General features: G+C 25.5%; 2 protein-coding genes and 4 long non-coding RNA genes across 7 annotated transcripts in view; 3 read left to right on the forward strand and 3 right to left on the reverse strand.

Moving 5' to 3' along the window:
• The window catches only part of LOC123264698, a 1,463-nt gene extending 1,412 nt beyond the window's left edge, over nucleotides 1-51 (reverse strand). Inside the window, exon 1 of one of the 2 annotated variants that reach the window (XR_006509398.1) lies at nucleotides 4-51. This is a non-coding gene — a long non-coding RNA (uncharacterized LOC123264698). The remainder of the gene's footprint in view (nucleotides 1-3) is intronic. The other variant, XR_006509399.1, reaches the window with a different exon arrangement.
• The window catches only part of LOC123264701, a 7,230-nt gene extending 1,214 nt beyond the window's left edge, over nucleotides 1-6,016 (forward strand). The window contains exons 3-4 of the long non-coding RNA XR_006509402.1: nucleotides 3,121-3,888; nucleotides 5,878-6,016. This is a non-coding gene — a long non-coding RNA (uncharacterized LOC123264701). The remainder of the gene's footprint in view (nucleotides 1-3,120; nucleotides 3,889-5,877) is intronic.
• On the reverse strand, nucleotides 66-8,588 carry LOC123264700. The gene is made up of 4 exons (XR_006509401.1): nucleotides 8,519-8,588; nucleotides 7,788-8,352; nucleotides 5,812-6,120; nucleotides 66-103 (listed from the first exon to the last, which is right to left on the reverse strand). It is a non-coding gene; the product is annotated as an uncharacterized LOC123264700 (long non-coding RNA).
• Nucleotides 8,351-12,534, forward strand: LOC123264696 (la-related protein 6). The gene is made up of 3 exons (XM_044728124.1): nucleotides 8,351-9,351; nucleotides 9,426-9,798; nucleotides 11,796-12,534. The coding sequence occupies exons 1-3, from the start codon at nucleotides 8,527-8,529 to the stop codon at nucleotides 12,452-12,454; spliced, it is 1,857 nt and encodes a 618-aa protein (XP_044584059.1). The 5' UTR covers nucleotides 8,351-8,526; the 3' UTR covers nucleotides 12,455-12,534.
• Nucleotides 12,535-13,586: 1,052 nt separating this feature from the next.
• Nucleotides 13,587-16,100, reverse strand: LOC123264699. Its single transcript, XR_006509400.1, has 2 exons — nucleotides 16,063-16,100; nucleotides 13,587-13,799 (listed from the first exon to the last, which is right to left on the reverse strand). It is a non-coding gene; the product is annotated as an uncharacterized LOC123264699 (long non-coding RNA).
• A 2,651-nt stretch (nucleotides 16,101-18,751) lies between these two features.
• LOC123264697 (BAG family molecular chaperone regulator 2) lies at nucleotides 18,752-24,323 on the forward strand. Its single transcript, XM_044728125.1, has 3 exons — nucleotides 18,752-19,187; nucleotides 23,450-23,562; nucleotides 23,644-24,323. The coding sequence occupies exons 1-3, from the start codon at nucleotides 18,977-18,979 to the stop codon at nucleotides 23,881-23,883; spliced, it is 564 nt and encodes a 187-aa protein (XP_044584060.1). The 5' UTR covers nucleotides 18,752-18,976; the 3' UTR covers nucleotides 23,884-24,323.
• The last annotated feature ends 649 nt before the right edge of the window (nucleotides 24,324-24,972 follow it).

The raw sequence follows: 24,972 nt of genomic DNA on the forward strand, positions 1-24,972 counted from the left end.
TACGTTCAAAGAAACTTCCTAGATTTCTTCCAAGAAACTAAGTTCATATTCATGAAGAATTTCTTTTCATCTTTTTTAAAAATTCTTCACTTATTTTTACTACCTTAAAAAAAAAAATTCTTGTATTAAGAAAATTTTTTTGACCCAAGAATTTATATTCCTAATAATAATCAAAAATATATTTTCTTGTCTGAAAAATTAGCCAAATTGATGACATTAAATTTAGCTGTCACTTGACAATGTTTTTATTATTTTTAACAAACAAATTTGTTTCAAAAAATTACTTTCAAAAAATTGCATTTTTGATTTTTTTTAATTTCTACATGTCAATTTATTTTGCTCCAATTTATTTGGTAAAAAATTTACTAAATATCTGCTAAATTAATTTTCGTGTTTTTATTTATTATATAATGATGTGTATGAACTAAAAAATATGTACAATAAAATGATACTGAAATCAGTAAAAATTTGAAATTTATTTTTAATGATTCTGAAATTAAGAGATCTGTCAATTTTATGAAAATTCAATTAGCTTACATTGAAATGTTTTTATAATTTTATTTTTTGAAAAAAATTATTTAAAAAAAGTTTGACATGTCAAAATTTGAATGATTCAAAGTGCAATTTAAAAAAAAAATTTTTTACTTAAAATTTTTATTGATTCAAAAAATAAAAATTGTCAAAAGCTAATTTTAGTATCTTGTCAATTTTTTGGATTTTTATATGCTACCTAACAACTGTCACTCTTTAAATTCTTATAAAAAAAAAAAAAAATTACAATAACAAAGATGTTTTTAAAAATTTCAACTAATATTTTTTTTTTTAATTTTAACATGTAGAGTTTTTTTTAAAGAGTTTGCACATGTAAATTTTTTAATTTCTAGATATGAAATTTTTTTCATCTAAATTTAGTTATTATAATAATAAAAAAAAATTACAGATGTCTGTTAACTCCAGGATAATACTATAAAACAAAAGTATTAGATAATAAATAATTATAAGAATTAAAAAAATTAAAAAATATTACCATAACATTCAAATGTCATTAATAAAACGCTTGTAATTATATACTTAATACAATATTTATGTAAAAAAAAGATAACGGTTCAGTATTCAATAACAAATACAAATTTTTTAAGGATTCATTGTTGATAACATACACATTTTTCACTGCATGATATGACTTTTTACCTGGTAAACGTTTAACGTTATTGAAAAATTATATTATCAACTCTAAAATCAATCAAAATTTCAGTTTGCCATTACAATAAAAGACTTCCTTAAATATATTCAATATAAACTGTAAAAAGTGATTGATGAAGATTAATGGAAAATTTTTTTCTGCTCAAAATTGTTTATTTGAATTGCGACTTTTAGTTAGAACTTTTTTTGAAAGATAAGTGACAGATAAAATTCATAAGAGCTTACGCCATACAAGAAACCAGTAAACTATATAGGGTTTGCACGACCTTTTACAAACAATCAAATTTAATTGAAAAAAAATTTTTTTTCATTACGGGAATCCTCAAGTATCCTTCAAACTTTTTCGGAAATCACAAAAAAACCAATAAGACAGTAATAAAGTGAAAGGTCACGTCACTAAATACATCATTATCATAACATTTAGAGTTTCCTATAACACAAAAAGTAAATCGCGTTAAATGACAGAGTTCATGAGCGCATTTAAAAGTTTTATACGATCAATAAATTTATCTCGATTATAAAATTGCCATTTGCTGCAAGTGTTTAATTTCAAAACAAATATTTTAGACCTACAATTTCAAAATAATATTTTATATTTAATTAATTTTTTTTTCAATTTTGAAAATTTCAAAGTTTTGACAAAATATTTTTTAAAAATTGTTAATTCAATTTTTGACAACTTATTTATCGCTTTGATAAATTTTATTAAAAAATTATACCCTTCACAGAAATATATCATTAAAAATTGAATAAATCTGATTATTAATTCACCAAGTAGTATTTAATGATGTAAATTTATTTCAATTTTTATTTTTTTTTCAATTTTGAAAATTTTTAAGTTTTAACAAAATCTTCTTTAAAAATTATGAGTTTAATTTTTGAAAACTTATTTTTTGTTTTAATAAATGTTTTTATTGAAAAATTATACTTTTCACAAAAATATATCATTAAAAATTGAATAAATTTGATTATTAATTCTCCAAGTATAATTTTAATTATGTAAATTAATTTCAATTTTTATTTTTTTTTCAATTTTGAAAATTTTTGACAAAATATTTTTCAAAAATTATTAATTCAATTTCTAAAAACTTATTCATCGCTTTGATAAATTTTATTAATAAAATTATCCTCTTCACAGAAATATATCATTAAAAATTGAATAAATCTGATTATTAATTCACCAAGTAGTATTTAATGATGTAAATTTATTTCAATTTTTATTTTTTTTTCAATTTTGAAAATTTTGACGTTTTGACAAAATCTTGTTTAAAAATTATTAGTTCAATTAGACCTAAAATTTCAAAATGATATTTTATATTTAATTTATTCTTTTTTTTTTAATTTTCAAAATTTTCAAGTTTTAACAAAATCTTTAAAAATTATGAGTTTAATTTTTGAAAACTTATTTTTTGTTTTAATAAATGTTTTTATTGAAAAATTATACTTTTCACAAAAATATATCATTAAAAATTGAATAAATTTGATTATTAATTCTCCAAGTATAATTTTAATTATGTAAATTAATTTCAATTTTTATTTTTTTTTCAATTTTGAAAATTTTTGACAAAATATTTTTCAAAAATTATTAATTCAATTTATAAAAACTTATTCATCGCTTTGATAAATTTTATTAATAAAATTATCCTCTTCACAGAAATATATCATTAAAAATTGAATAAATCTGATTATTAATTCACCAAGTAGAATTTTAATTATGTAAATTTATTAAAAATATTTATTTTAAGTATAAGTATACGATAAATCATGAAATGTCATCGAATATCTCTATATAATTTTAATTTAAACTTAACATAGTTCTATAATTGTTATATATTCCATAAATATATCAATATAAAAATGGTATAACTTTATTAAGAATTAAAAAAAAAAGTTAATTATATTTATTGATGTTAATAGATGATACTGTGCTTAGAACAAAAATATAACAGGATCCTGGGATTTCAATCGATCTAACATTAATGCTCCGTAATGTAGCCTTCAAATATCTTGTATAAACGTTCCTATGAATTTTCATGTAAAGTAAAGAAAAAAAATCATACATTAATATAAACCAACGGCTGTTTATGCGTGGAAAACACATATAAAGATAGTTATGTCAACGTTTCCACAATACCTAGTGTATATAGTAAATATCATATACATTATGTATGCACTAGCAGTCACTCTTGTTTATTTTCTTGACTGGTTAATAATTACTTAAGAATAAGCGTTATTGATTTTAATAGCACTAGGATCTTTTGCTAAAAAACTTGAGCTACAAAAAAAAGCGCGCAACGTCTACTACTATTAAGTTGTAAGTTATAATATAATTTAATAATTATCCGGGTAATTATTTATTACCTGATTAAATATCGGATGTTGATAACAATTCAAATGAGTGTACTAAATTTTCTTTTGGTTTAAATATCAATATTTTCTCAGTTTATAAGATTTATTATTATATTATGTTGTCGATAATAAATTGCAAACGCAAACAACTCTAGGAAATGTTTATTATTTCTTTATAATCATAACCGGTTGTTGTAAACATTTTTGTTGCATAATAACAACGGTGAAACCATACAAGTGTTGACTCTATGTGCGAATGCCCTGGTGACTCAAATACTTTACGTAAATACATAATTCGATTATCCACCTTTTAGTTCGCGTGTCATCTCATATGCGGTGAGTTTATATTATGAGCTTTGCAGTTCTTACGTATTAATCTCTCATTTTAATATAACACGGGCTAACTGTAATTTATCATTATTGCTGCGTTAATTTATTAATTTTTATGAACTTCAGTCAAAATATTTAAATAAAAAAAATGAATCATTAATCATAATTATCTTGGTATACATTTTTATACTTTTAATGAAAGAGCAACTCAGTGTAAATTTTTATGAAAATTTAGCCATCTAAAAAATTTTAGAATTTTTTGTATTGAAAAAATTATTACAAAAAAATAAAAAACTTTAAAAACTATCAGTGCAATTTTTTAAAAATATTTTTTAGTTCTAATTTAATAATTAAAATATTAAAAATTTTTAAATATCAGCTAACTTTAGTATTATAAATTAAGTTAGTCGTCTAAAAATTTTTAGAATTTTTTTTATTGAAAAAATTCTTTCAAAAAAATAAAAATAAATTTACATTTATAAAAAACTTTAAAAATTATCGGTGCAATTTTTTTAAAAATATTTTCTAGTTCTAATTTAATAATTAAAAAATTAAACATTTTAAAATATCAGCTAACTTTAGTATTATAAATTAAGTTAGTCGTCTAAAAATTTTTAGAATTTTTTTAATTGAAAAAATTCTTTCAAAAAAATAAAAATAAATTTACATTTATAAAAAACTTTAAAAATTATCGGTGCAATTTTTTTAAAAATATTTTCTAGTTCTAATTTAATAAAAAATTAAAAACGTCGGCTAACTTTAGTATTATAAATTTACGAAAATTAAGTTAGCCGTCTAAAAATTAAAAAAATTTTTTTTTATTGAAAAAATTATTAAAAAAAAATAAAAATAAATTTTTATTTATTTTATAGAAATAATAATTTATATTTAAAATAATAGAAATAATTCCATTTTTTATCGCATCCAAAAATCATGAAATAATAAGAAAAAATTTTATTTATTTTATAGAAATAGAACTGAAAAATATTTTTTAAAAATTGCACTGGTAGTTTTTAAACTTTTTTTTATAAATAAAAATTTATTTTTATTTATTTATTTATTTCTATAAAATAATTACATCTTATTAAATAATAATTTAATCTTATTAAATTATAATCAAAAAATATTTTTAAAAAATTGCACTGGTAGTTTTTAAAGTTTTTTATAAATAAAAATTTATTTTTATTTATTTATTTAATTTAATAAGAAAAAAAAATTAAAAACGTCGGCTAATTTTAGTATTATATATTATAAAAATTAAATTAGCCATTTAAAAATTTTTAGAATTTTTTTATCATTGAAAAAATTATTACAAAAAAATAAAAATAAATTTTAATTTGTAAAAAACTTCAAAAACTATCAGTGCAATTTTTTAAAAATATTTTTTAGTTCTAACTTAATAAGAAAAAAAAATAAAAAAATTATAAACATCGGCTAACTTTAGTATTATAAATTTTTAACTTACTGTGTTCACATAAAAATTTTTTCAGCATATATTTATCAATTACTGATTAAAATTTTTTAAAAATCAAACACATTAATCATTAGGGTTTAATTAAAGTTTAAAAAAAAAACATTCAAAGATCAATCTTAAAAATGTATTCTCTTAATCTGTCAATTTGATTTCAATTAATTAACCACTGGTATTTTATTGCCCGGTTCAACTTGAATGAAAAGGATACGGAAATGCATTATGATTATTTAAAAAAAAAAAAAAAAAACAAAAAGTAATAAAATATAAATTTTATGAACATCCATAAAATTATGTTAATTAATGAATTGATCCTTGATATTATAAAAATAATTTTTGAATATATGCCGAGAAGATATTTTATTTTGACTGAATGAATGATTGACACGTGGAAGAAATATAAAGAAGAAATGTAACTTATAGTCAGACAATCGTTTGACACACACGCTTACAATTACCTAGTAGTATAGTGACTCCTTACACGATACCAGCCGCACTTGACCCATATCTTATTATGCTTACAGCGTCCGGATGCGACACGAAACGCGGAGAGATACTATAAGAGCGTCGGGTAGCTTTGGAGGTCACGTACTTGGGTTAATTTTTTCCTATCATTCAACTCTTAAATATAAAGTTAATCAAAAATAATTTATTTTGTTAATATAATTTAAATTGTTTTATAAATTATAATAGTACTTGCAATTGCTATTAATCAATAGTCCTTGAATTTCTGCGTAATCCTTTTCCCGATGATTGTTTAATATATCCTGTATTATAACAACTCAGTAAATAAATAAATAAATAAATATATAAATATATACATATTGGTTGATTTATGTCGTCTAACTCTTAGTGTAAATTTTCTTTAAAAAATGATTTTTTTTCTTCGGGAATCCGCTATTTTGTCAAAAATCAAAATTTATTCCATCGATCATTACCTATATTCATCTATCCTACACTGAGAAATTTTATTTATTAGTAATAAAAAAGTTTATTTGGACTTGAAAAAAAAACTTTGTTAATATTAATAAAATTATATTTCATATAAATAAAATTTTATTAGTATTTAATAAAATTTTTTTAAATACTAATATGTGTTTATTAAAATAACTACGAGAGTCGCTTTCGTTTGCTGTCATTAATACGCGTAGTTTGTAATTGTTCCAAAAATTTGACGGTATGCAAATAATCTCAAAAAAAAAATTAATATTGATAAATTTAATTTATGAAGGTATATAAACATATAAAAGTTAAATGTGCTTAATTACAATAGATAATTCATGTTTCATAACATAACATAAATTTTTATTAATTATAATATGGTCAAATATATTTTCACAGTAATATCTTTTAATTAAAAATATTAAGATTTTTCAACGAGACATCCTACCCTAATCTATTTATTTACTTCCGACTTTTATTTTGTCTATGACAGACAACATCTTTTATATACTAAGAAAAATTTAAAAAAACATATATTAGTATTTAAGAAAATTTTTAGAACGTCGATATTTTTTTCATATCTTGCGATATTGAGGGATCTTGGTCATAAAGGAGATATTTTTCTAATAATTTAGCTGAATTTCTTAGAAAGTTCGGAATGCATGATGCCACTTAATTTTTGTCGTTATTGAGAGTGAATATAATGCTATATAGAGTGTATCATTGTATGAAAGACAAGCTAAACCAACCAAAGACAAGTGATTTTGACGCTTTAAGGAGTTTGTCGTTATATAGAGTTTACACTGTAGTAGTAAAATTTCATTATTATTAAATAGAATTGTTTTTCAGTGAAATAAATCTTTTGGTTTTTTTTATTTCTAATAATTTGGATAATTTGGATTAGAGATTTCTTCCTCACCAGACACCTTTTTATGGAGGTTCTCTCGGAGATCTATAATAGGAACAACAGAACCCAATATTTTTGTAAATAAATCGTAAATTCTTAAAATACATTAAATTCGCTTAATGTACATTTATTCTATGTATTTATTTAATAAAAAGTCTCTTCACAAAAAAACACGTTTTTTTGATAATACTAAAGTTAGCCGACGTTTTTAATTTTATGATTTTTTTTTATTCATTAAATTAGAACGAAAAAATATTTTTAAAAAATCACACAAAGTTTTTCAAGTTTTTTAAAAATGAAATTATTTTAAAAAATTTCTTTAATCATTTTTTCGATAAAAAAAGATGTCGGCTAACTTAATTTATGAAAATTAAGTTAGCCGACATTTAAAAATTTTTTTTATTGAAAAAATGATTACAAAAAAATAAAGAAAAAATTTTCACTTGTAAAAAACTTTAAAAACTGTAAGTGCAATTTTTAAAAAATATTTTTTTGTTCTAATTTAATTATTTAAGAAAAAATCAAAAAATTAAAATCGTCGGTTAAATTTAGTATTATCTTAATTTTCATATTTTTTGGACTTACAAGTGAATATAATCCTTAATCAATAGTCCTTGAATTTTAGCGTAATTCTTTTCCCGATTGTTTAATATATCCTGTATTATAACAACTCAGTAAATAAATAAATAAATAAATAAATAAATAAATAAATATATACATATTGGTTGATTTATGTCGTCTAACTCTTGACCAGCAAGATTCCGGAAGGTCATAATCGCTGGCGAGGTCCTGTCGCGTCCCTGCAAGAGCGATGGTGAGGGCCACGATCGGGAGGATGTTTACAAATGGTGTCCAATGATAGGTAGCGATGTAGTTGTATCTTAACTCTCACAGGTAGGTGAAAAATATATTGATATTGATGTACTTATATACTTACAATTCTTTGGAAGAACAATTTTTATTTAAGTATCGCGCGTGCGCGAACGCGGGCGCCGGGGAAAGTATTTAAATAAGTTGCGGCACTTAAACTTAGAAGGCCACTCTTGTCTTGGCTGTCACGGTGATCGTGCTAAATTTTTCGCCCATTTAAATTCTTTTTGCTCAGTAGCATTTCTTCACTCCAAGGGTAATTATTTAGTGAATTATTTCCCTGTAGATATTATAATTTAATTATTGTAAAATAATTAAATAGTGATGGTTAATAAATAATTAATTAATTAATTAATTAATTAATAACAATGGAAAGGTGAAGTGCTGTGGTTTAAATAACTACTAACATTAATTAGGTATTAAGATTAATAAATAAAAATATATACTTAATAAAATGGATGACCAGTTAGATATTCAACAAGAATCATTAGACGAGGTCGGCAGTCTGTATTCACCGGCTCTGATGAAAAAATCTGATACTCGGGATAGTATTTCTTCCATTGACAGCGATGTTAGTTTATCTTTTGATAGGCGAGGTTCCAAAAGTGAAGAAGCTGATTTTTCAGATCTTGGCAGCAGTATTGATGAACCTGATCGTGTTTCACCAATTGCAGCATCTTCTACAGTTAAAAATGTTGCGGAAATTATTAAATCACAGTCGGAAGAAATATGTGTTGATAATAATGTAGAAAAAAATGAAGATAGCGCTAAAGAAGAATCAGATGGGTATCACTCAAAAAGCGATGAAACAACTGCATTAAATCCTAGTTCTTCTTCTGATCAACAAGAAGATCCTCCAATTTGCAGCGATGATCTAGCTGAAAAAATAGCCGCTCAAGTAGAATTTTACTTCTCAGATGAAAATATTGTTAAGGATGCATTTTTACTTAAACACGTTAAAAGAAATAAAGAAGGATATGTATCATTAAAATTAATATCCAGTTTCAAACGTGTTAAGCATTTAAGCCGAGATTGGAGAGTTGTTGGAGCTGCTTTGAGAGCTAAGTCTACTAAATTGCAAGTTAATGACTTAGGTACCAAGCTTAGACGTCGAGATCCTTTGCCGCAGTATGATCAAACTTTGCCATCTAGGACAGTTATTGCGGCAAAACTTCCGGTTGAAAAATTGACCATTGAGTCGGTCGCTGAATTGTTCAGGCAGTTTGGTGAAATCGCTCTTATCCGGATATTGAGACCAGGGCATCCAGTTCCTGCAGAAGTAAGAAGATTTAAATGTTTTTATTTATTGATTTATTTAAATTGTATTTGTTTATTTATTGGATTTTTTACTAGGTGCGTCAAGCTATTTCAAAGAGGCCTGAGCTTGGAACTGATGATGAATGCGCCTTGATAGAATTTACAGATTCAGCTGCCGCGCGAGCAGCTCAACAACTAACCTTGGGTGATGCTGTTATTTATGAGCTGCAGCAAATATCTTCGGGAGAAAAAAAACGCAAGCAACAGTCGAGTCAGCAACAAAATCAAACGCAATCTCAGCCGTCGAAAAAAAGTGTTGCAGCAAGACTCTCTGCTGCGAGAGAAAATGTTTATTCTTCAAGTTGTCCCAGTGGATCTGAAGACGACAATCGGGGATCTAAATTTAAATCCGGAAGAGTTTATCAGAGCAAAAGAGATATTATACCACCTAATCCTTACACTTGTCATGGTAATTTAAAAAAATAATCAATTTAGTCTTTTTTTATTATTATTTAATTAATAAGTAACTAGCAACCTTGCAGTCACTATGTGACTGCCGTGACTTGTGAACTATAAAAAATTAAAAATTTGCTTTATTAAATAATGACTTTTGATAAATTGCACTGTACTTTTTTAACTATTGACGTTTTTAAAGATATAAGCTCATTCTGATGTTACACTCATCAAGAGCTTTCATTTGAGTACCCACATGCATTTTCATATATTTTTCATATATACACATATATAATATATATAAATATATGAAAAATTGATGTGGGTACTCAAATGAAAGGTCTCGATGAGTGTAATGTCGGGGGAAGCTTATATCTTTAAAAATGTCAATAGTTCACAAGATACAAGGTCGTTTCTTAATTATGTTAAATTGCACTGTACTTTCTCAACTATTGACGTTTTTAGAGATATAAGCTCATCCCGATTTTACACTCATCAAGAGCTTTCATTTGAGTACCCACATGCATTTTCATATATTTTTCATATATATACATATTAGGGTGGCGCAAAAAAACCGACTATTTTTTATTTTTTGAGTCTCGAGTGAAAAAATGTTAGTTTTTGATGTTTTAAGAGCTCTCTCCAAAGGACAGCTTAAGAAAAAAATTTTAAGATGTCGCTCCAAATTTTTTTAAATTTCAAAAATCGTCAAAAATCGAATTTTTTTATTTTTCTCGTTACGGTTCTAAAAAAACAAGTTTCTGAAAATTTCAGTTCAAAATTTGAATTTTGAAAGGTCGCTCATAATTTTTTTCAATTTATTAGTGCATTAGTTTAGATTTTTTCGAGCGACCTTTTACTATTCAAATTAAAATTCCCTGCATTTTTTTTTTTATTCAGTACAATAATCGATAAAAATACATCACGAGATGAACTAAAAAAAATCAAGCACAACATAGAAAATATAATTTTTTTTTAATTTAATAATTTTATTTAATCAACTGCCAGGCGTGGGTTCGAATCCCAAGCTGGTCTTAGAAACCAGTTTGATTGAGATTTGACGTTGCCGCGTAGGTTAAGATTTTTTCAAACCAAAAAGACCCCAACGTACCACTCCTAACACTTAAAGTCGGCGATATGACTAATTAAAGAAAAAAAAAAAAAATTATGAGCGACCTTTCAAAATTTAAATTTCGAACTGAAACTTTCAGAAACTTATTTTTTTTTGGTCTATAAAATGATACCGCAACGAGAAAAAAAATAAAAAAAAAAAAAAATTTGTTTTTCGACGATTTTTGAAATTTTAAAAAATTTGGAGTGACCTCTTAAAACATCAAAAACTAACATTTTTTCACTCGAGACTCAAAAAATAAAAATAGTCGGTTTTTTTGCGCCACCCTAATACATATATATATATATATATTTATGAAAAAATGATGTGGGTACTCAAATGAAAGGTCTCGATGAGTGTAACATAAGGATGAGATTATATCTTCAAAAATATCATTAGTGACAAGATAACAAAGTCAGTTCTTAATTATTGACAATTTTAAAGATATAAGCTCATCCCGATGTTACACTTATCAAGACCTTTCATTTGAGTACCCACATGCATTTTCATATATTTTTCATATATACATATATATCAAAAATATATATAAATATATGAAAAATTGATGTGGGTATTCAAATGAAAGGTCTCGATGAGTGTAACATCAGGATGAGCTTATATCTTTAAAAATGTCAATAGTTCACAAGATACAAGGTAATTTCTTAATTATCTATCTAGAGATAGAGCATTTTCGAATGCAGCCTAAATACTTATCATCATAAATTGACTATTGGTGAGAATGATATGAAACCATGAAAAGACACAACTCTAGGTCAAGACTTTTCCAACGATACCAAATTTAATCATAAAAACCCATCTTATCATATAAAATACACTAGCCACAAAATTTTGCTTATTCTCTTAATAATATAGATTATTATTTAATTTTTGAATATTTACAGGTCCACCATCACCAGAACCTTGGTTACCAAGAAGATTTTCAGCATGTGCGATTTCCGGAACGGAAAATAACTCGCTTCTGATGCGTCGACTTTCTGCATGTTCTACTTCAGGCTCCAGCTCAGACGTTTCAAGTTACTCGGGCAGTCGACGATTCTCTTCATGCTCTTCCGCTTCCGATAACAGCTTCGGTTCGCCTCTTTATCACCACTCGCCTCACCAAAGTCATCACAATCTCTATCCCCCGTTTAATTATTGGCCTGGTCAACCAACTTCCCGTCGATTTTCCTGCTGCACGCCCTCAAACATATCTTCTCAGAATATAGGAGGTTACGGCTTCGATTATCCCAACGGATCGTTTTATCATCAAACAGGTAGACGTGGATCTGCAGAGTGTGGAACATTCCTTCGAAGGCTCTCTAACTGCAGCAGAGATTCTGGTTATGATCCAGGATCCAGAAGACTATCTTCTTGCTCATCCGGGTCTGATTCTTGTTCAGGTTTTCGTTCTCGCAGCAATAGTGGATTTGTTCTTATGGCGCATTTACCTGAAAATGTCACTAGATTACCATCAGGACCTGACGGAACTCGAGGTTTTGGTAGGAGCAATTCTGCTGTTGAAACTTCAACATCAAACACTGTTGACCCTTCGTGTGGATAAATAGAATTTTATTAAATTACTACACGAAAAAAAAAAAAAAATAGAAAAATTACATTATATAATGTAACGTGGCGCTCCGTAATGAAAACTGGAAAAATTATAGTTTCAGATTGTAATTATTACAGATTTTACACACGGAAAGAACAAGATGACACTGGATATCATCCCAGATTATACTGAGTGAAAAAAAATTTCAGATAGTAGCTAGTATAATCCAGATATCACGCAGAATAATCTGGATTTTTTTAGCTACTATCTGAAATTTTTTTTCACCACAGATATCACTGAGTATAATCTAGGATGATATCCAGTGTCATCTTGTTCTTTCCGTGAAGTCAAAGTTTCTTGAGCCAAAAAAATTCTTGACTGGAGTGTAAATTTTTTGGCTCAAGAAAATATTAAGGAAGATTAAAAATTTCTTGAATGAACACGGAAAGAACAAGATGACACTGAATATCAGCCCAGATTATACTGAGTGAAAAAAAATTTCAGATAGTAGCTAGTATAATCCAGATTACAATGAGTATAATCCAGATATCACGTAGTATAATCTGGATTTTTTTAGCTACTATCTGAAATTTTTTTTCACCACAGATATCACTGAGTATAATCTGGGATGATATCCAGTGTCATCTTGTTCTTTCTGTGTATAACAATTACATTGTAGAATGTAATATTTACATTGAAAGCTCTGAAAATTAAAATTTAAAGTTTGAATTTAGAAAAATGTTATTTTGAACTGTAATTTTTCTAGCTTTTAATGCGATGGAACACTTATTACTATTTATAATGTAATTTTTTCGAGTTTTCTTTTTTCCGTGTATTATATCTAATTTATAAATATACGAATTTATTATTTAAGATTTAAAAAAAGAAAATGTACTGGAAATTGATACTCAGTTGTGAATAATTTAGTCAATAACGACATCAACAGCATAATTGAAAAAATTACTATGATTACGGTTATTACTTAATATTTATGTTTATTTACTGTTAATTAAAAGTTAATTCTTATGTACATAGATTTAATGTCAATGGCAATATGATTTTTAATTGCACTTTGGCCACACTTATCAAGCAGAGTGTTATAATGTTGTGTCAGACTGCGCTTGATCTTCTGTGCATTTTTTTCAAAGTAGCATTGACCCAATTACTTGTACTTACTATTATAATTCTGATGATCAGAATTATCATGTCATGAGAATCGCCAGATCGCAAGATAGATTGTTGTGGATACAATGGGTCCGTGCGCTGACTCACTAACAGGAGTTTGAATTAGGAGAATTACCCTTGGATTTTAATGATAATCAAGGTGAAGGAATGACTCCTCCATCGCGGCCTTCACCTATTCAAAATCTTAAATTATTAATTAAGAAAAAAAATCATCAAGTCTCATTTTTTCCATTGTATTCATCTATATGTATAAATTTTGTCAATTCAGTATAAATAAAATATATAGACGTAAAAATATATATAATATTTTATAAATCTTATGTTTTTTTATTTAAATTTTCGATTATGCATCTGAATAATTTTTTTTTTTTTTTAAAGAAAAAATTCTCAATAACAAATATTAAAAGCATCTACTAGTTAAAGATTTAAAAAATTTGACAACTGTTTGTAGAAGAGCTCGGTTTTTTTAGAGATGAAAAATTGATAAAATAATTTATTCAAGTATTTACTTTTTTAATTTTTTTCTTCTTTGCGACGAATTTATGAATAAAATTTCAATAAAGAACTATGCAAATTGTACCGTTTTCATTTTTAAACTGAAAGCAATAATAAAAACAAAAATTTTTCTTAAATGATTTATAAACTCATCGCAGGAAACGAAAATCAATACTTTTAGTTTGATAATGTTTACAGAAATTTACAAAATATCTCTACTAATTTATCATCTAAAGTTCAATTGAAAAAATATGTCAAATTTACACTTCATTCGTTTTATTGGATAGATAAATTTATCCAAAATTTTACTTTATATACATAAAAAAATTATTATTATTATTTCTTTGCAAGGAATAATACTTGATATGCTTATAATATTTCATAGAAATAACATTTTTAAAGTTAACTTTTTCATTTTATATTACTTTTAAAACATATTCCTAATATACAAAATCCTGAATGTTAAATTGCTGAATCAAGCAGTGTCAAAAATTGATAAAATTGAGTTTTTTTGGTCCTATAGAAGTTTATTGATTTTAAAAAGAAAAAAATTCTCGGCATTTTTGTGGTCGATTTGTTTAAATAAAGCTCAAATAGAGCTTCACAGTAGCTGTTTGTTGAATATAGAAGTAGAATATGATATAGAAATTTTTTTTTTTAAATCAATTTTTATTTTTCACTCAGGAATTTTTCTATAACTCCTTTTTCTATGAAAAACTTCAACAATTTGAATCAGAAAAAAATATGATACTGAAGTTAGCAGACACCTGTCAATTTTTTAAATTTTTATTACAGATCAACGATAAAAAACATATTTAAAAAAAAAATTTGCATTTGTAATTTTTTTTAATTTTTAGATATGGAATTTTTTAATGAAAATTTTTTCCTAATAATTTCATAAAAATTAAGTTAGCCGACACTCAAAAATTTTTGATTTTTTTTATTAATTAAAAATTAGAACTAAAAAACTATTTATAAAAAATTCCACGAGTAATTTTAAAAATTTTTTACATGTGAAAATTTTTGTTTTAATTTTTTTAAAATTATTTTTCAACAAAATAAATTACAAAAATTTTCAAACGTCGGCTAATTTAATTTTCATATAATTTTATTGTTATAAAATTCCAAAAAATTGACAGATGTCTGTTAATTTCAGTATAATAAAAAAATTGACATGTAGAAATTTTAAAAAACAAAAATTCAATTTTAAATAATTTTTTGGAAAAATTTGTTTGTTTAGTAAAATTAAAATTAGTCAAATGATTGCTAAATTAATGTTATAAATTATAAAATTTAGAAATCAAGTTAATGAATATTTTTGAATAAAATTTCCATCCAAAGAATTCAATTTGACAAATTTCAAAAATGAATTGTTTTTTATTATACTGAAATTAGAAGACAACTGTAAATTTTTTTTAATTATTGTAAAAAATAGCCCCTATAATTTTTTTTTAATTTCTAAATGTGGAATTTTTTTTCATAATAATTTATGATGTTAAATTTAGCTGTCACTACAATTTTTTAATTTTCTTTTTTAAACAAATTTGTTCCGAAAAATTATTCATAAAAATTGCATTTTTATAATACTAAAGTTAGCCGACGTTTTTAATTTATTTACTTTTTTTTATCATTTATTAAATTAGAGCTAAAAATTATTTTTAAAAAATTGCACTATTAGTTTTTCAAGTTTTTTACACGTGAAATTTTTTTTATTTATTTTTTTGTAATAATTTTTTCAATAAAAAAAAATTCTAAAAATTTTTAGATGTCGGCTAACTTAATTTTCAAGCATTTTTTATTTTTTTAAATTTCTACATGGCAATTTAAAAAAAAATCAATTTTTGCCATAATTTTTTTGTTACAAAAATTATTAAAATTATAAAATATCTTCTAAATTAATTTTCATAATAATTTAATTATTATAAAAATCGTTTTTTTACCATTTGATGTAAAATTTTCCAAACATATGGTTTAATTACTTACGATTAGACTAAAGTTATCCGATGACAATAAAGTTAACCGACATTTAAAAATTTTTAGAATTTTTTTTATTGAAAAAATTAGTAAAACGGTTCACCCTTTACGATTCTAGTAAAAAAATTTTCTGTTATTTATAATTATAAAAATAATAATTATAATTATAATTATAATAAAAATTATTATTACAATAATAATAATAATAATAATAATAATAATAATATTTATAATTATAATTTCAGAAAAAAATTACTCAGAATAAAAATAATTTTCATAAAAAATTTCCTCAACAAAATAAAATTTGTTACATGCCGTAAGATGGACGGCGGAGTTTATAAGAAAGTCCTTCTTTACAAGCATGGAATGTGTGTTTTCCATACATGCTTGTAAATTTACGATTCTAGTAAAAAATTTTCTGTTATTTATAATTATAAAAATAATAATTATAATTATAATTATAATAAAAATTATTATTACAATAATAATAATAATAATAATAATAATTTCAGAAAAAAAAAAATTACTCAGAATAAAAATAATTTTCATAAAAAATTTCCTCAACAAAATAAATTTTTTTTTTTTTTTTTTCGTAAAGGCCATCCTTGCAGCTTCCCGCTAATTCCATATCTGGGCGCTTAAAATTGTACTTATGATGTTTTTGAGATTTTTGAGCTCAAAATATAATTTATGTGATATTTTGAGCTCGCTGAGCTCAAAGAGATAGTATTTATATGCATTTGAGCTCTTCGAGCTCAAAAGTCTGATAGAAGTTTTATAGAACACTACTTTTGGAATTTTCAAACCGCAATAACTTTTGAATGAATGCACCGATTTGTATGCGGTTGGTGGCATTCTACGCAGATTTCTAAGCCTCATAAAGAATTTCTAAGTTTCAATTGGTCAAACTAGAAATTTCGGAGTAATAACTAAAAAACACTTTTCTCGGTTTTCTTTCGTTCACGATATCTCTCGAACGAGTTAACCGATTTTGACCAGCTTGGTGGCGATCGACGTGGTTTTTCATTGTCTAGATCTGATTAGTTTTTGGAATCGATCGGTAGAGCCGTTTAAAAGTTATCCAAAAAAAATCACGTTTGAAAAAATTTTTTTTCTTAGTTTTTTTAAGATTTCTCAAAATCGACTGATCTGAATCGGTCCAAATTATACTCAAAATCTAAATTTGGCCAAGCCCTTCCAAATGGCACACATACAGACACCGTGACAACCTCGCGGAAATAGTCAGGGAAGCTTCCTATGACCTTCAAACGTCGAGATCTGATGAAAACTCGATTTTTGCAAAACGGAGTGAAAACAATAACTTCCCGATTTTTGAAAATCTTCGATTTTCTTAGCGGGAAGTTAAAAATTTATTGAAAAAATTTCACATGTATAAAATTATAAAAATTATACATGCAATTTTGTAAAAATATTTTTTTTTGTTCTAATTTAATAAAAAAAAAAAAATCAAAAATTGTTGTACGTCGGTTAATTTTAATATCATAGTTAGCCGACGTTTTTAATTTTTTAATTTTTTTTTAATAATTAAATTAAAAAAAAAAAAAACTATTTTTAAAAAATTGCACTTACAGTTTTTAAAGTTTTTTACAAGTGAAATTTTTTTTTTAATTTTTTTGTAATCATTTTTTCAACAAAAAAAATTCTAAAAACTTTTAAGATTTAGTTTTTCAATCCAGGATAAAAGTATTATTACCATGGTCAGTATATTTATATATATGAAATATATAGATATATTTTGTCATTGGATAAAATTTTATCCTGAATTGAAAAACTGGCCCTAAATGTTGGCTAACTTAATTTTCATTACTTACGACATCTTGAAACGTGAGTATCGATATGGGGTTGCAGTCAACTAGTCAGACTAACAACATTCCGAATTAATAAATTACTAGAACTTAGAAAGTAAATATTAAATGTAATTTAAAATAATTAATTTTACAAATTTTAAAATTCCGAAAAATATAATCTTAAATAAAGAAAAATCTAAAGCTATATTAATAGAATCTTTCAAAGTTACAAAGTCTCAATAAATTAAAAAACATAACAACGAAAATTTATACGCCAAAATGAATGAACAGACGAACACTCATTTAGCCGAAAAATGTAAATAATTTTATAATTAGATTAGAAATTTTTTTTAATTAATTTTAAATTAATTAATTTTTGAAAATTAATTTTATTTTAATTTACAAGCATGTATGGAAAACACTCAAATTTCATGATTGTAAAGGTGGACCATCTAAGAAAAATTTCCAATTTTTTGGATGAGTAATTTTCGGCCGAATCATTATTCGGATAGATGAGTATTCGGATGAATATACGTCGGAACAACCCTTTTTCGAAATCAAATTAATTTTAACTCTTGAGGAATATAAGATTTATATTTACTTTTATTCGATAACCCGGTGTTTTATAATTTACAAAATTGTTTTTCGGCTGTTATTCTATTTAAGCTAATGTATTTTATAAACTTTGAATGTAGCGGAATTTTAAATTTTCTAGAGTTTTAATAATTTGGAATGTTGTCGATCTGACTAGTTGACCGCAACCCTCGATATGAAGTCAGGAGTTTTTAATTTAAATATATCGCGCGGAAACTAAGCTCATGTGTGTGCGCAGTAACTTATATCTATATGTAAGCATTTTGTTTAGTATGGGCACATGCGCAAAACTTATTCTTCACGTCTTGATCACCGTGTAATCGTTTCATCTGAATTGTGGATATCACGGACGGCAAGCATTTGCAAAAAAAATATTTGTTCAATTATACGATAAATTGTAATTACAATTACTGATATTTGTAAAAAAAAGTGTTGTAAAGTTATTATAAGTCCTGATACTGTTAGCACAATTGACAAAATGGACAGTCCACTTCCTCATATTATGGAAAGTAGTGATATGGCGTATTCTAAGCCGAAAGATAGGTTAGTCAGTATTCTAGATCAAATTGAACTAAGAGTTGAGCAGCTAAGACGGGATGCTTCAAGACTTGAAGAAGAAAAAGACAATATGCTCTCAACCCTCGATACTCTAAAAAATAGTGATGAATATCTTGATCCTCTTGAAGATCGTAAGTTTTATATTTTATTGTTTTGCTAAAACAATTAATGTTTATGGTACGTCAGCTCGAAACGTCTCGAACAGTCTCGAAAGTTAACGAATTATCTAGATTTGACATGGCTGATAATTTTATCAATTAATAACATTGTTAGTTAGTTTTTATCTTACTGCACTTGATAATATTTATTTTAAACTATTCAATATCATTACTTGCCTTTTAAAATAATTATTTTTCTTGACAGTTATAATAGTTGTAAACATAAAGTCTTGATTTTAATGTAAACAAAAATAAATTTTATGAAGAAATTTAAAAATCTGTTTGTGTTTTTAAAAAAATTAGATTCTATTCTTGATCATAATCATACTTAATGAAATAAGTAATTATTGTCAGGTGTATACTGATTTTCCTCTTTTTAAATGAAACTGATACCAACAGATGTCAGAGTATTTTTATAATTTTCTAAACAAATAAATTATAAAGTAAATTAAATTAAATATTTCACATCTCGGAATTTTGAAAAATTAATGACATTAACCCTAGACTGGTCAACAAACGCGGCTGTGTTACAGGTCTACTCATAAAATCTCTACTCTGTGGATTCAAAGGGAATACACTATACTAAAAATTACTAGACCAAAGTGATACGATTATTATTATTATTTATTAGTCAAAAAAATATATTTAAATAATTAATTATTATTTAATAAACTTTAATTGGATTAATTAGATTATTTGGTTGCCACAGCTGTGGTGGTATCTTGAGTGATTTGTTTGTGTCTATATGTGAGATCTACAGTACGTTTTATGCTCCCAGTTGTTGGCGGTTGGCGGTGTTGAGGTGTTTTTAGTTGCGGGTCTGCCACCAGAGGCGTAACCGCGCTGACAATACCGCCACAACTCTGTAGCGGGTAAATTACTACTACTATTAAATAAATAGGTGATCAGTAAATTCGTGGTCTAATAAACTTTATTATAAACGAACACTTAGTTTAAACAATTACATTTGAATAAATAAACTTTTAGTGAGCCACAGCTGTAGCGCGTAATGTCGGTTGGTAATTAGCAGCAGAATAATAATAATAATTTGTAGGCGGGAAAGTCTGTAGTTTTCTCTCTCGTCGTTGGTGGTGTTGAGGTGTGTTTAGTCCAGTGTAAGGCCGCTGTGGCGTGAGAGAGGCGACCGGACTGCCACAACTCACAGCCATCAACGACATCTGCACTCAATTACATTTTTATTCAAAATCATCTTCATTCAGTCACAACTTTATTCATTTAAATCTTTACTCTGATTCAATTTTATTCAATATTATTTGCCTTCAGGTAGAACTTTAATCAGGTACAACCTTACTCAAATTCAACAGTAGTCAATTACAATTTTGCTCAGTTTCAATTGTATTTATTTTCAAGTCTATTCACTGAATTTTTAACTCAGTTACATCTCTATTCACAAATAATCTATTCACTTACATTTTTAATCATTTACAACTGTACTCAGGTTCATCTCTATTCACGAATTTTTACATTATCAATTAACCCTTCAGCACTCTCGCAAAACGATTTACTATCATTACTCGCGCGATGAGAAAAACTCTCACGCCTTTTGTGGAAACGCACGCATGCTTATAGCCCCTTTAATTTAAAAAATCTCAAACAAGATAAATTTTTTAAAACAAAAAAAAATTGACTTATTTAAAAATAATATTTAATAATAATACATCCAAACACAAATGCACTCTTACAGGAACCTCCAAACTGTACCGATCAGACCCGATTTTTTAAATTCTGACCCCTCTACTTTACTATTGCGATGAGAAAATATCTCACAGAGTTAATAAAATTTATTTTATTTTTTTATAGTATAGAACAATTTAAATAATAATATTGCAATCTGAAATAATATTAATTTTTTGGCAGATAGAAAAAAAATTACATAGTCATTCCATAAAAGAAGAAACGCTAGTGCATGTACTAACATGTGCAAAAATAAGAGAAAAGATAAGTGAAGAATGTAAAGTGGAAATGGAGAGGTGGTGGGATGAAACTGAGAAGGAGGAACAGATATGGGAAAGAATTGTAGGGATATTCAAGGGAAAAATAGAGGCAAGGATATGTAAGGTAGTGAGGGAAATAGAAAATGTTTTAAAAGAAAGTGAAAGAGAGATGGGATAATGTAATAGAAAAAGGATAAGAAGGAGTGGAAAGAAATGAATGGAAATGAAAGAATGAGTGAGGAAGTATGGAAAGTATGAAATAAAGGAATGCACTGTACAATAAAGGTATCAGCGAAAATAGAGAATGTAAAAATTCTAAATGCAGAGAGTGCAATAAATAGTAGCTAGTACTTTTTTATTATATAGTAGGATATGGAGAAAACAACATTGTATAAGAAAATTCCTTGTAAAACACAGATTGTAACAGTGATACAAGTAAAAATAAATCTATCTATCTACATAGTCATTCCATTTGAAATTTGAAAGAAAATTTGAGTTATTGATGAGCGTGAGAGAAAATCTCATAGCGAGAGTGCTGAAGGGTTAACCATAAATTTGTGAGTAGAGATGAACTTGAGTACAGTTGTAAATGATTACAAATGTAAGTGAATAGAGATGTAACTGAGTTAAAAATTCTGTGAATAGACTTGAAAATGAATACAATTGAAACTGAGCAAAGTTGCAATTGACTACTGTTGAATTTGAGTAAGGTTGTAACTGATTAAAGTTCTACCTGAAGGCAAATAATATTGAATAAAGTTGAATCAGAGTAAAGATTTAAATGAATAAAGTTGTGACTGAATGAAGATGATTTTGAATAAAAATGTAATTGAGTGCAGGTGTCGTTGATGGCTGTGAGTAGAGATTTTATGAGTAGACCTGTAACACAGCCACAAACGCGACCTAACGACTTTGGTCGAGTGATGAGGGATTTGCCGCAATGCTTTTAGAGCGTACAGTGTTGCCAGTTCATACACGTTTGACAGGCAGAGACTAGAGGTGTTTTCGGCAACGCCGTGGACAAAAAACTACTTACGACTCTGGTCAAGCGATGAGGAAAGCTCTGCAAATTTTTTTAAGAAATTTTTTTTCAGCAATTTAACGTTTTCGAAGATGTTTGAAAAAATTATTAATATATTCTAAAATGTTCAAGGAACAAATTCAAATTTTTTTGAATAATTTTAGTAAATATTGAAGATGTAATAAACAAAATATAATTGAGCGCGGCGTCACGCTCATAAAGTGACCAGTCTAGGGTTAAAGTTAGCTGTCACGACAATTTTTTAATTTTATTTAAAAAAAAGATTTTTTCCAAAAAATTATTTTTAAAAAATTGCATTTTTTATTTTTTTAAATTTCTAAATGTCAATTTTTTTTACCATAATTTATTTGTTATAAAATTTTTGAAATTATTAAATATATGCTACATTAATTTTCATAAAAAAATTATGAATTAAAATTTTTTCTAATATATTTTCAGTAATAATTTATTTTTTTTAATAATTCTAAAAATTATCAGATTTTTGCTGAGTTCAATTTCATATTTTTTTAATTTTAATTATCATTTGACTAAAGAACTAAGTTTTGTCAATAAATTAAAAAAACTTTCAATAATTTTGATTTATTTTTCAATGTAATAAAAGATAGCGATACATTTTTTTTTTTTTTTTCAAAATGAATAACTCCAAAATTTTGACTAAAACTAGCAATATTTAATAAGTTGATAATTTGTATAGCAATATACAAGAGAAATTAATGACATTAAAGTTAGCCGTCACTTGAAAATATTTTAATTATATTTAACAAAAAAAATTTATTCCAAAAAATTATTTAAAAAAAAATTGCATTTTTAATTTGTTTTTATTTCTACATGTCAATTTTTTAAATAATTTTATTCTTGTGATAACTTGTTACAAAAATTTTTAAAATAATCAAATACCTGCTAAATTAATGACATTAAAGTTATGGCCATTCATTGTTGAAATAAACGATAGAAATAAATTTATATTAATAAACCATTACAAACTAAATTTGTTTTAATATAAATTTTTTAAAACTCAACAAAAATATACTTATAATATTATAATTTTTTATAAATTAATTCAAATGTTAACTGGCCAAAAACGGTACTTCTACCCTAATTTATTTGTTAATAAAATTTTTAAAATTAACAAATGTTTGCTAAATTAATTTACATAAGAAATAAAATAAATAAAAATTTTCTTGTAATAAATTTAAAAAATTTAAGTACATCTAAATGATTAATTTAAAATTTTTCAGCTGATCGTGAAGATATACTTCGGTATGCTGAAAGGCTTTCGATGAGATGCTTAACAGTCGAGGTGATGGTAAAAGTTCAACGTGATGGTGTTCAACAGGATGCACTTCATCAAGTAAGTATAAATAATTTAAATAATTATATCAAGACAAACTTGTGATATCAATAATATAATAATTTGTACCAATAATTTTAGGTAAACGGGTTGATTGATAGTCTAGTTATTGCATTGAAAAATGATCCCGGTTCAACTCGTCACCGTTGCGCTGCTTTTATAAACGCTTGCTCCTCTCAGGTTGAGGGACAAGGTCACTCAGATAAAACTTTTGAAACTGCAATTCTCGGGTGTACTCTAGATGATCAAAAACGTATTAAAAAAAGACTTCAAGGGTTGTTAGATTACATTGATAAGGTCCACACTTTTGAATTACAATAAAATTTTTGAATATATATTTTTTTGGTTAATCTGCTATTTCGCATTCAGACACTTTAAATGTGATCAGTGTCTTAATAAAATAAAATAAAGACAAATATAATATGATATAATGTAAGTAGTTTGCATAAGTCCATGCAAATACGATAGCAAAAAAAAATTTTTTGATTATTATCATGTTTTAATTGTAAAAGCGTGCATTTCTGTATTAAATAATTGCGTTTCGATATACTTCGTATAACAACTTGAAACCTTTATTCAAATGTGCTTTTCAAGAAATTATTTTTCTTAAATTTTCAATATTAATTAATTTTTAAAAAGTGATATTTACATTAATTCGTCGACATTATCCGTTTTTTCATTAATAATACACTTGGGTGTTAAAAATCTAATCACATTTTTTTTTCTTTACAATTAATAAAATACTGTGTTATATTTATACGTATATTTGATGTTATTAATTTATATTAATAATTATGATGATCATTTACTTCCTCAATAATTATATTTAAGAAAGTTACAAGGTTACAACAAGATAATACTGGATATCATCCCAGATTATACTCAGTGATATCTGTGGTGAAAAAAAATTTCAGATAGTAGCTAAATAATCCAGGTTATACTGCGTGATATCTGGATTATACTCATTGTAATCTGGATTACACTAGCTACTATCTGAAATTTTTTTTTACTCAGTATAATCTGGGATGATATTCAGTGTCATCTTGTTCTTTCCGTGTTCATTCAAAAAATTTTTAATCTTCCTTAATATTTTCTTGAGCCAAAAAATTTACACTCCAGTCAAGAATTTTTTTGGCTCAAGAAACTTTGATTTCACGGAAAGAACAAGATGACACTGGATATCATCCCAGATTATACTCAGTGATATCTGTGGTGAAAAAAAATTTCAGATAGTAGTTAATAAAATCCAGATTATACGACGTGATATCTGGATTATACTCATTGTAATCTGGATTATACTAGCTACTATCTGAAATTTTTTTCGCTCAGTATAATCCGGGATGATATCCAGTGTTATCTTGTTCTTTCCGTGTATTTTTTATTATATTATATTTTCATAAATTTCTCAGA

Source organism: Cotesia glomerata, linkage group LG5, assembly GCF_020080835.1.
Source record: "Cotesia glomerata isolate CgM1 linkage group LG5, MPM_Cglom_v2.3, whole genome shotgun sequence".
Taxonomy (NCBI): Eukaryota; Metazoa; Arthropoda; class Insecta; order Hymenoptera; family Braconidae; genus Cotesia; species Cotesia glomerata.

Excerpts from the sequence above, each read along its gene's own strand:
- LOC123264697 (XM_044728125.1), top strand. The coding sequence starts at position 18,977 with ATGGACAGTCCACTTCCTCATATTATGGAAAGTAGTGATATGGCGTAT. Across the intron at positions 19,188-23,449 it reads TCTTGATCCTCTTGAAGATC|CTGATCGTGAAGATATACTT; the intron begins GTAAGTTTTATA and ends AAAATTTTTCAG. Across the intron at positions 23,563-23,643 it reads AACAGGATGCACTTCATCAA|GTAAACGGGTTGATTGATAG; the intron begins GTAAGTATAAAT and ends CAATAATTTTAG.
- LOC123264696 (XM_044728124.1), top strand. The coding sequence starts at position 8,527 with ATGGATGACCAGTTAGATATTCAACAAGAATCATTAGACGAGGTCGGC. Across the intron at positions 9,352-9,425 it reads GGCATCCAGTTCCTGCAGAA|GTGCGTCAAGCTATTTCAAA; the intron begins GTAAGAAGATTT and ends ATTTTTTACTAG. Across the intron at positions 9,799-11,795 it reads TAATCCTTACACTTGTCATG|GTCCACCATCACCAGAACCT; the intron begins GTAATTTAAAAA and ends GAATATTTACAG.